Source organism: Salvelinus alpinus, chromosome 25, assembly GCF_045679555.1.
Source record: "Salvelinus alpinus chromosome 25, SLU_Salpinus.1, whole genome shotgun sequence".
Lineage (NCBI taxonomy): Eukaryota > Metazoa > Chordata > Actinopteri > Salmoniformes > Salmonidae > Salvelinus > Salvelinus alpinus.
Window position 1 is genome coordinate 34,279,361 of NC_092110.1, and position 11,324 is coordinate 34,290,684.

The 11,324-nt window shown below is 41.1% G+C and overlaps 1 protein-coding gene across 2 annotated transcripts; it reads right to left on the reverse strand.

The window, feature by feature from the left end:
* Positions 1 to 2,005: 2,005 nt before the first annotated feature.
* Positions 2,006 to 11,084, reverse strand: tmem30b (transmembrane protein 30B). 2 transcript variants are annotated; one of them, XM_071366596.1, is made up of 8 exons: positions 10,836 to 11,084; positions 5,434 to 5,626; positions 4,963 to 5,070; positions 4,747 to 4,854; positions 4,558 to 4,648; positions 4,307 to 4,444; positions 3,623 to 3,829; positions 2,006 to 2,957 (listed from the first exon to the last, which is right to left on the reverse strand). In XM_071366596.1, the coding sequence occupies exons 1-8, from the start codon at positions 10,919 to 10,921 to the stop codon at positions 2,779 to 2,781; spliced, it is 1,110 nt and encodes a 369-aa protein (XP_071222697.1). In that variant the 5' UTR covers positions 10,922 to 11,084; the 3' UTR covers positions 2,006 to 2,778. The 2 variants fall into 2 exon arrangements, with proteins under 2 accessions (XP_071222697.1, XP_071222698.1); XM_071366597.1 differs by lacking the exon at positions 10,836 to 11,084 and adding an exon at positions 10,210 to 10,407.
* Positions 11,085 to 11,324: the final 240 nt, after the last annotated feature.

Here is an 11,324-nt window from a genome sequence, read left to right on the forward strand (position 1 = left end):
CTTCGCACTGGAGGAATCCTCCTTTGCCCTGACAGAAATGTTGGCAGACATACATTCAAAAAACAAAAATGTGTCCTTCAAAATACAGTAACATAGAAATACATAGAGAGCAGTATGATTTTAGGACTTTTCACCAACCTGTCCCAGCAGGCACTTTGTAAGCTATCTAAGCAACGTAGGCTAGCTATGTAGCGAAGTACACAGAGGTGCATATTTCCAATGTAGACCATATGTAAAACTAGGGCAGAGATTTTATTACCACCAAAAATGATGTAACTGGATTCACAAATTGACTAAGAATAACTATTCACCAACCTGTCCAGGGCTCTTCTTCCTGCTGATCCACAGGTAAATCATGGAGATGACCAGAACGGCCATGCAGAGAGCCAAGATCATGCAGCCGACGTTGTGCAGGGACATGTCCAAGAAGGAGGTGTCATACTCCTTGCTCTCCACTACCTTTCTCAGTTCATCGGGTGTGATCTCCATCCCAACCCTTGACCAGGTTGGGTGTTTGCAGTGCTCCACGCCAATACCAACACAGACCATCTTCAGATAATGAAGTAGCTCAAAAAACAGCTCTGGGTTCTTATCTTTGGAGGCCAGAGATGTGTATCCAATCGTGTCTGAGTAACAAATGAGGACCTGAGCCAGTGCAACCTCAGAATAGCTCAGCAGCCCCATTATTACATCATCTGTGCCGTGATTGCATCATGACAGCCAAGTCACAACTATACCAACTTTGGAAATGAATCATTTGTGAAAATAGCACCCTGGTGTGCTCATCAAAACAAGTGTAACAAGCACAATGCATTTTAAATAATGAATTATACCATTTTCTAATTATTCTAACCCTCTAATAGTTTTCTTAAAACAAACACAGTACAGAGAGAGGTGTATCAACACACAAGGCAACATTTTGTTCAGAACTGAGTTATATTTTAGGTTCAAGAACAGAACAGGCTCCAAGTCCTGTCTCGTTGTCAGCGCTCCCGAGTGCTGGTTGTCAGCGCTCCGCGGTTCTGGTTGTCAAAGCTCCTGATTGGTTGCCCTCGTCTTCACTCTCTCCTGATGAGCAGCAACATGAGGAAGACTCCACAGCGTCACAGCGGGTCAGTTTTCGGCCCCTGTTATTTCGAGGTGCTTTCCCCCATCTCCTACGTTCCTCATCCACCACCTGAAGCTTCTTCTCCAGGGCTAGCAGCCTCACCTCCACGCCCTTCAGCTGTTGGAGATGCTCTGACAGCATGGCAGATGTGTTAAGCATTTCCGACTTCTGCAGGAAAAACACATTTCAGAGATTCTCCCCTCCTGGATTCTTCTAACTTTTTTTTTACCACCATTTTGATAAGTTAAATCCTTAGTATTCCTCAATGTTTTGGGGCAGAAATGTCTGTTTACAACCAGCTTTTTTGAGACTAAACCTGGACAAGCACCAATATAGAAGAAGCAGATTTTACATATCTAGTGATGCTTCTCAAAAAATCTAAAATGTTGCCCTGATGTGAAAGTGGATGATAATGTTACATACCAGTAATGTCTTGATCAGCTTCCTCTTGTATATTTTGTAAAGAATATTAAAGGCAAAAAATGGCAAGAAGATCACCAGCAGGTACGGGAGCACAGGTTCTATTGCACTGAAAACTTGGCTAATCCCACTGGCACTGGGTCGGAAAAATGCAGCAAATTCCTCTGGAGTTATATCTAATCCAACCGTTGCCCATGCCGGAAGGCTGGGGAAAATTGAATTTTTGGGGGGTGGGGGACTGGAAAATGGCCATATAGAAAAGACCATCTTTACCAGATTAAACCATACACAGTGAAGCTGAGACAGGCATTAGACATGTATAATGTATCAAACTGAGCATAGAATCTTTGGCAACATTCCGCTCAGAGCTGTAATTGTGACAATGCCATGGAACTGTGAGAGATTTCTTTGACAATCATTGATGATGCAACCTTAATTCCATATCAACTCAACAAAGGGATGGCAGAGAGCTATCAGTTCATTCCTCAAGTTGTGCATTTATTATTTCAGAGAAAACAAATAAAAAAATTCACCAAGGAATTTTCTAAATTCAATTACAAGAAACATACTGCAATAAAAACGTTTTTTTTAAAAGAGAATGTTCAGTTATGTGCAGTATATACAACCCTGAGATATATTCCCATTAGAAAAGGTTACAGCAAAACATTTCAGATACATAAATTCTGAAATTTTATCCAATAACAAATGGCAATACAATTCTATGGCTTACATGTCCTGTCTAAAAATAACAATCCCTCCACGTTTGTAAATTAGCCTCTAGTTTTCAGAAATCTATAACAAACAGTATGAACAGATTGGGCTTTTCTGACCAATGTTAAAAGCTGCAGTTACCAATGTGACGTAACGCAACAAAAATACATTTTTATGAATGGCTTTTTCATCCTAAGTTCTTAAACTATACAAGAAGATTCAAATGCAGCTTTTCCCAGAGTATCAAATTACATAGCTTTTAAAACTTTAAAATGTCCAACTTGACCTCACTCACCTCTTAACTAAAACCCTTAATGAACTATGTATGCAAAGAGCCCTCTATCAACTCTCCCAGTAAATCATAATTCTCTCAACGAGATTCAATATTGGACAGACATGGCAGTATAATCAAGTAATTTAAAGTGATTACATTTACCCAGCTAATGACTGACCTCTAAAAGGTCAGGTCAGAAACTGGACTCGAAGAACACATCCATAGAAGTAACCTTCCAACAACATCCGAAAATGGAGCCCGAACATTAATCATCCTCAGGGAACTTGAACTTGGCGTACACAATGAGCATAACCATCGACATGACAACACACAAAGATCCAACCACCAGGTAAGCGATGCCCAGGAACTGGTTCTTTCCGCCCATCCAGGACACGTTGCTGAAGACCACCTTCTTCCTCCCACCAAAGCTCAACACGGGATAGTCTGGAGAAGGAGTGTGTTAAGGTCGAACAGGACATAGAAAAGTGCCATTTGAGAGTGACCATACAAATTAGACACCGTTGGTAATATTTCTATAGAAAGATTGACTCTTTCCCTAGCATATGCTTTTTTCCAAGGCCCAAAAACTACCACGTCATGGTATTATTGTCTGCCATTCTCCTCTGTTTGAAAAGCAGAGTCCCACCCAACTGGTAAGACCAGTTGAGCTGAAATGCAGGTGTAAACCATTGAGCAACAAACTGTTGTAACACGAGACACTAGCCCCATGGGAGGGAAATACAACTCACTCCGAGCGGAGTAACAAAACATATTATTATTACAGTTGCTTGCATTTAGCTGGAGTAATAGCATCAACATGCAGTTTATGTTCTCATTTCCACTCACTCTGATGAATGAGTGAGTGGAAATGCCAATTGTATTAGAATTAAATAAGCGCTCATCAATTTACAGGAGTGCTCATTGAATTACGTAATATGACATTGTAATGTTTGAATCATCTGTCATTCCATATGTAATTACAGAACTGCTCAGTTCTTCTGTCTTCAGGCAAAACAAACGCTTCATAAGGACTTAAGACTGCACCCTTTCACACATGCCCACTGACTTAGACATTTCCATAGACCTATACATTTTATAGTGAAAGATACTGTAGGCGATTTCAAGGGAGTAGTTCCCTGCAGGTAGGCCCCTGGCGTAGTCACCCTCTGTGATTCGTCGATACAGCTTCCTGAAGTCTGGCAGGGCAGCCCTTCTCATCCACACCAGGAAGTCCTGGTTCACGAAGCCGTTGTTGGATGGATCAGAGGTGTCCAGCTCATAGGCCGGCTTGGACCAAAAGGATGGCTTCACAGTACCTACGTGAGGAAAGCAAATTAAAGTCAATGTAACGTCCAACTTCTAGATCAGTGTAGAAAAAAAATGCAGGAAGGGAAGCGTTGCTAAGGTACACAATAGTATGTTTTTGTAGACAGAAGCTGCTAAGGTACACAATAGTTGGTTTTTGGTAGACAGAAGGTGTTAAGGTACACAATAGTACGTTTTTGTAGACAGAAGGTGCTAAGGTACACAATAGTCGGTCTTGGTAGACAGAAGGTGCTCTTTGGTAAAAGGGATAAATAGGTCATCAAAAAGAAAGGAGGACCGAGGCACTCTTCATATAATGAATTATAAATGCCTTTATTTGTATAGCATGGAAACAAAGGAAACAAAGTTTAAAAACTCCTAGGTCAGTGTGTTAAGACATGTGGATGTAGGGTATTATTGATCAGGCATCTCAAGTTAGGATGTCACTGTATACATTTATGTCATGGTCTCTGGATTGAGCTCATTACCATTGAATGCGCTCTTTAGAGGCGTAACAGAGGGGTTCCTGTATTTGATGTTGTAGTCAGTCCACCATGCTATTCCTTTTCCATCAAAGGGAACAAGCTTCTTGGTACCGTTCACGATCTGATAGAGCTTAAAGGTGTCTTTAAAAAAAACAATGCAGAGATTTAATTACTGGACAACATTGAACAGAACATTTACTCCAAGTGCAGCGTGGTAACAAAACGGTTCTGATTAATGAATTATGGGCTTGTACCATTGAACATGCTGTTTGCTAATGATCCACAGGGCACAATTGGCTTTTGGTTGGCATCATACTGATAGGGAGAGCATGCAGAAATAGGTGTCTGCAACAAAGAGGGGAAAACAGTTGGTGATAGGTCGTCAGTCACAACATTTGAGGCTGTTCATAGATCATTTGTCACACATTCACATCTCTTCCCACCTTAAAGTACTCCAGATCCCCTGAGAGCTGGTATTCATCTTTTGAAGCCCCATATGAGCGTTGGCTCTGAAAGTAGTTGGACAGACCATAGTAGAAAAACACAGGACCCTGAAGAACAAAAAGTAAGTTAGAACCAGCTCTGTACTACATGTAATGAGCAGACCTCACATTACTGTGATAACTTAAATAAGCGAAGGGGTACGAATGTCACGTTACCTCAAACAGATTGGAGAGGGAGAAATCCAGTTTGCACGTACAGTTCTTGTCGCTGGGGTTGGAGCACTTGTAGCAGTCTGAGGTGGTCTCTACTCCGGTGTAATCTTTCTGCGTTAACATAAAGCATTGCATTAAATATTGATCAGCACCTATCAACATAAAACCACAACTCACACCTCCATTATGTTGTGTGCCAGAAACCATCATCTTCATCCTGCCAACACCGAATGAGCTAGTAAACAAGCTTGAACAGATCGCAAGAGTAACATTCAAGTAGAAGATGCACACAATTACCTAAAGAGTTACAGGCAATGTCTAATTTGAACTACTCTGATGAAGTTCATAACTAAATTGAGAACATACAACGGGCCAATATTACATTTTATGCAAATAGACAATAAAAAGGTATCATAAATCCTGAAACTAGGAGTCACTTTTGACCAGTTATGCCCATGTCAGTCATACTCTTACCTCCAGCACTGTGATGTTCTGTGAGGCGATGAAGAGGGCAACACCTATGCCAATGAATGCCAGGCCAATGAGCACAAACCCAGGGATTACGATACCAGCCGACAGCATGGGCTGCCAAGCAGGGAGCCTCTGCTGTGTGAAGGCTGTGTTGTCTGGCCGGTTGGCCGTTTCTAGCTCTTCTTTCATCATGATTCTGTTAGTAAAAAACAATAGGGAGGGACTTTATATTTTTAATTCAGGGAGCTGTGAACCAGCAGATCAGGGCAGGGGTCAATTCGAATTGAAGGCAATAAATTCAGGAAGTGATTTAAGTGTAATATTCAAAAACGTTTGAAATAAATACTATAGCTTCTACTCAGTTTATTGAGAAGTCATTGAAAATAGATGCAGTTCACATTTTGAATTGTTTTTGAAGTTTACTTCCTGAATTGACTGCCTTCAATTTGAATTGACCTAGCCCTGAAACGTGTATGTAGGCCTATCAGAGTTTTTCCATGCAGGAATTCCTAAGGAAAATGTTTAAATAATACTATGCAGTTTCACTGACAGGATTAGGGCCCTGTGTTTCGCGCAATCATGTGACAGATTTTTAACTTTACTTCATTTATCCAACTGTCCCAGCACCATTATAATCCAATTAAGATAAACCTAACCTTTGGCAAAATAAGTAAAACTGTAAAGTTGAAAAGGTAGACTCGGCAAAATAACATTGCCAAGAGCAGCACAGCAGAGGCGCATTTGAGTGGTAAACTTAAAGTAGTCGACTGTAGACGGAAGTCGACGAGTAAAGTCAGGGGAGGTACATATTCACCGTCAGCAAGTCGGTTAACTTCTGCCGTTTCTAGGAAACGCGACTATGGCAGACATTGTAGTCGCCTTTGTTATTGCCGATGAAGTGGATGCAATCGAAATTCCACTTCTCCAACACGAAGCCGAACATGATCAACATGGTCCAAGGAATGCATATTCTGATAAGGAAATTAGATACCAGCCCAAGCTCTAACATTCACAAGACTTGTTTTGTATTTTTGTGATGGTCTTCTCAAAATATAACCAGTTAGTGAGTGCATAGGCTACTAGAATGAGAACTTAAGTGTTTTTTCAGCATATGCTCTGTTGTTGCCATTACGTCATGCCCTTGTACCTTATTATTATTTGTGATTGTGCAACATGGAATTGTAACAGATTGTGATTAAACAGAGTCCAAAGATTCATGATTTCATGTCAGCTTTAGGGTTAGGGTTATTGATTTGATTTAATTGATTTCATGTCAGCTTCACTACAACCTCCAGTGTATTTCTTTCATTCTCAACCTTCATGTTGTTGTCAGTAACCAGAATTTGATTCAATCACATGAAGGACAACGCGCTCACTGTACAGAAAATGATTACATGCTGACCACACCGCTCGCGTGCGTGCGCCACCGCACGCATGTTGATTTTGTCCACCCACACCAGACGCGATCAGGACACACAGACTGAAATATCAAAACTAACTCTGAACCAATTATATTCATTTGGGGACCGGTCGAAAATCATTAAACATTTTTTGGCATTTTAGCCAGCAAGCTTGCTGTTGTTAGGTCATTTGTCATGGGATATAAACATTGGGTTGTTATTTTACTTGAAATGCAAGTCCTTTACTCCGACAATTAAATAGACAGATAAAAGGGTCAACTGAGTTTGTTTCTAGTAATCTCTCCTCCTTCAGGCTTCTTCTGTGGGTTTTATGGCGGACTACAACCCCAAAAAAGGTGTACTGCTGCCACCAACTGGACGGGTTAAAAACCCAAAACAAGGTGAAAAGAAAATCCATATGTGATAGGGAAACTAACGTGATCCAATCAAATAGGAATAGTACCTTGACAACAAAACAAAACTCCCAATTCTTCCTTCTTTCAAATTTCCATATCTCCCTTCTCAGACTCTAGGGCCTGAGGGTGGTACGGCTTGTGACAATATGTCCGAGAGCCATGTTTCAGATAAGGAGATAATATTGCAGTCGAGGGTGCCGTTGGTAGCAAATAAGTGATCTTAATAGCAATGGATTGGTCAGCAGAATGGAGGGAAGAGGTGGCCCGGTAATGCCTTCGCCTTAATCTCACCAGGATCTCCCCCAACCCTTGCCTCTAATGCCTGCATTTCCTCTTGAGTAGCCCGAAAATTGGGTTGGAATTACACAAGGAGCCCAGGGCAGATGGGTCGAAGTTGAAGCTGGAATTAAGGCAAGTAAATGCTGATCTGATGTTCAAAAGTTATTGTAGGTTGTAAGAAATGGAAGCAGATACATTGTGAAAATAAAGTAAAAATACACTACAAAAGAACCACAAAAATAGTAACGTTGGGTTGGCGCTTGCAAAACGGTGGCCATCCAGTATGGCGCCATCTCTGCCTTTTGCTTCCCAAAAACCCAGAAGTTGGTCTCCCACAATGCTTTGGATACGACTTCAAGTCGCAGTTGGTGAGGAGCAACTGCAGAAAACTCTAGTCGGCTGCAGTTGAAAGTTCATGACCTTTGATCACATGGTTGTTGAGGTCATGCAGTTGCAAGTCGGACCATTTTTATACCCATAATGCAAAACAAAGGCGGTGACCAACGTCTTGACAAAAGTGATCAGGTCGAACGCTCCCATTGAGATGAGCGAGATGCAAGACTTCACTCTCACGGGTTCACTTCACGCTGGTAGCCAGGGCATCAAAACGTTGGAGAAGTTGAGCCTTGTGCTTCAATGCTGTAAAAGTTCAGCTGGCACCTAGCCAAACTCCGCTAGGCGAACCCAACGAGTGAGCTCACGTACTCCCTTAAAAAGACCTTCGCTTGAAAAACAAGAAAAAAAGTTGCAATAGTACTGTGTCCATCTTGAGATGTCGTAGTCACTTCATCAAAAGTCCGAATTAATCTAAGAATCACGTTTTTGCAGAGGAGATCTTAGTTGTGTAATGTTACATCTAACTAAGATGCTTGGTGCAGTATTTCTCAAGTGAAACTTTGCATGAAACGAGTCATCCTCGTTGAATGACAAACATTGAAGCATCCCTACTGTTGACTAATGAAGGGGTGTAGACTTCAGCTACGAACTTCGGCTTGCCTCGAGAAAAAGTGTTGTGTGCACGAACAGCCCCACCAAAAACGGCCAAAACTAACAAAACAACTGTTCAGAACTGTTTCGGATTGGGATCCAGTGGCAGCCCGCCCATTAGGGGCGGTGCCCCACTTGTGATTGGTAAAAAAAAAAAAGTTCCATACATACATACACAGTTGAAGTCGAAAGTTTACATACAACTTAGCCAAATACATTCAAACTCAGTTTTTCACAATTCCTGACATTTAATCTTTGTAAAAATTCCCTGTCTTAGGTTAGTTAGGATCACCACTTTATTTTAAGAAAGTGAAATGTCAGAATAATAGTAGAGAAAATTATGTATTTATTATTTCTTTCATCACATTCCCAGTGGGGCAGAAGTTTTCTTACACTCAATTAGTATTTGGTAGCATTGCCGTGAAATTGTTTAACTTGGGTCAAACATTTCGGGTAGACTTCCACAAGCTTCCCACAATAAGTTAGGGGAATTTTGGCCCATTCCTCCTGACAGAGCTGGTATAACTCAGGTTTTTAGGCCTCCTTGCTCGCACATGCTTTTTCAGTTCTGCACACACATTTTCTATAGGATTGAGGTCAGGGCTTTGTGATGGCCACTCCAAAACCTTGACTTTGTTGTGCTTAAGTCTTGGCTGATGTATTTTGATTTTCCCATGATGTCAAGCAAAGAGGCACTGATTTTGAAGGTAGGCCTTGAAATACATCCACAGGTACACATCCAATTGACTCAAATTATGTCAATTAGCCTATCAGAAGCTTCTAAAGCCATGACATCAAAAAAGCCTTGTAAATGTGTACATTTTCTTGTTTAAAATAATATGGTTCAAAACAAGCTGTTCAGTTCTCACTCTGCTCCTCAGTGACTGCCAGGCAGAGCCGCCTCAGAGGGCGCATCGGCCATGAGAACATTGCTTGGATTGCTTTGCCAGCTATTTTCTATGAAGGGGAACTGCACCAATGAAATCGCAGAATTTCATAGCATAAATTATAACAGCACAAAGTAAAATGGACCATCCTGGGGTGCTCAAATGTTCAGTCAGAACTTCTAGGTCTGCTTTAGTCTCCTCCTCCCAATGAGTCTCTTGCACCAGACGGCTTACTTCCTCACGTGAGACTAGATCCGCTATATCAGGTACAGATGGCGCATAAAGCAAATTGTAATAAACTTGTAAATAAATAAAAAAATAAGTTATGGGAGCCTGGGACCTGATAAACTGGACAACTACACCCAAAAAGAGTCACAGGACAGAGGGATACACTACTAGCTAGAACCTTCTCGTCACAGTATGATGATTTGCCTCAAACAGCTGCTAGAAATAATGAGCATTGTTATGTTTATGTCAACTGTATTTTTGTTTTACTTATAGTGTGGAGAAATGGTGTATGGACAACTGAATGATTGCATTTATGAATACTAGTCTTTTCAAAAGGGACGATTGAGGTAAAATGAGAGCATTTCTTATTTTGTTAACTGAAATACAGGTTAGTATTCCGAGTGTGGTATCACATTAGTGACTAGCATTTGGCAAACAAGGCATTCTCCACTGGCAGAATTTAAGAATCTTTTTTTATATTTCCGCGTGCCTGTCGCCTACGTTTGTTCAAGAGACAATGAACCCCCCCATTCTTCACTCTGATAAGTTAGAAAGTAAATCATTGCAAACTAGCTTACTTACCCGTTTTAACGAAAAATAAAATCTTTATCTTTATTTCCAGATTCGTTTGAGGGATATCCAAAATAGGCAGCGTAAAGTAAATAGACAAACAGGGCGCTGCCTACCGCTAACACCTTTACCTGACTGACTGTTCCTTCCTTTTTCCTTTCTCTTCCTGCCAATGGTGTTCCTTACAGTGACGTCATTTCAAATCAAATCAAATGTTATTGGTCACATACACATGGTTAGCAGATGTTAATGCGAGTGTAGCGAAATGCTTTTGCTTTTAGTTCCGACAGTGCAGTAATATCTAGCAAGCAATCTAACAATTCCCCAACTGCCTAATAAACACAAATCGAAAGGGGTGAATGAGAATGTGTACATATAAATATATGGATGAGCGATGGCCGAGGTGCAATAGATGGTATAAAATACAGTATATACATGTGATATGAGTAATGTAAGATATGTAAACATTATTAAAGTGGCATTATTTAAAGTGGCATTATTTAAAGTGGCCAGTGATTGGGTCTCAAAGTAGGCAGCAGCCTCTCTGAGTTAGTGATTGCTGTTTAGCAGTCTGATGGCCTTGAGACAGAAGCTGTTTTTCAGTCTCTCGGTCCAAGCTTTGATGCACCTGTACTGACCTAACCTTCTGGATGGTAGTGGTGTGAACAGGCAGCGGCTTGGGTGGTTGTTGTCCTTGATGATCTTTTTGTTCTTGCTGTGACATCGGGTTCTGTAGTTGTCATGGAGGGCAGGTAGTTTACCCCCGGTGATACGTTGTGCAGACCGCACCACCCTTGCGGTTGAGGGCGGTGCAGTTGCCGTACCAGGCGGTGATACAGCCCGACAGGATGCCCTCGGCTCTAGCTTGAGTAATGATTTCATGGAATGCTTTTGCTTGAGCAGCATAGATCAAGTGATACTAAAAGGGATGCATTTGCTCCATTGTCTATTTTTTTGTTGGTGGCCTACCCTATATATAGTGTGGGTTTCTTTCTCTATGGAATTTACAGGAACTTCAATTAATTCATTATTTTAATTAACTCTGAAAACAAATGCACTAGTAGCCTACAGAATATGCAATTAATGTTTGATGTCAGCGTCATTGAAAAAAATCGCCTCTTCCTTGG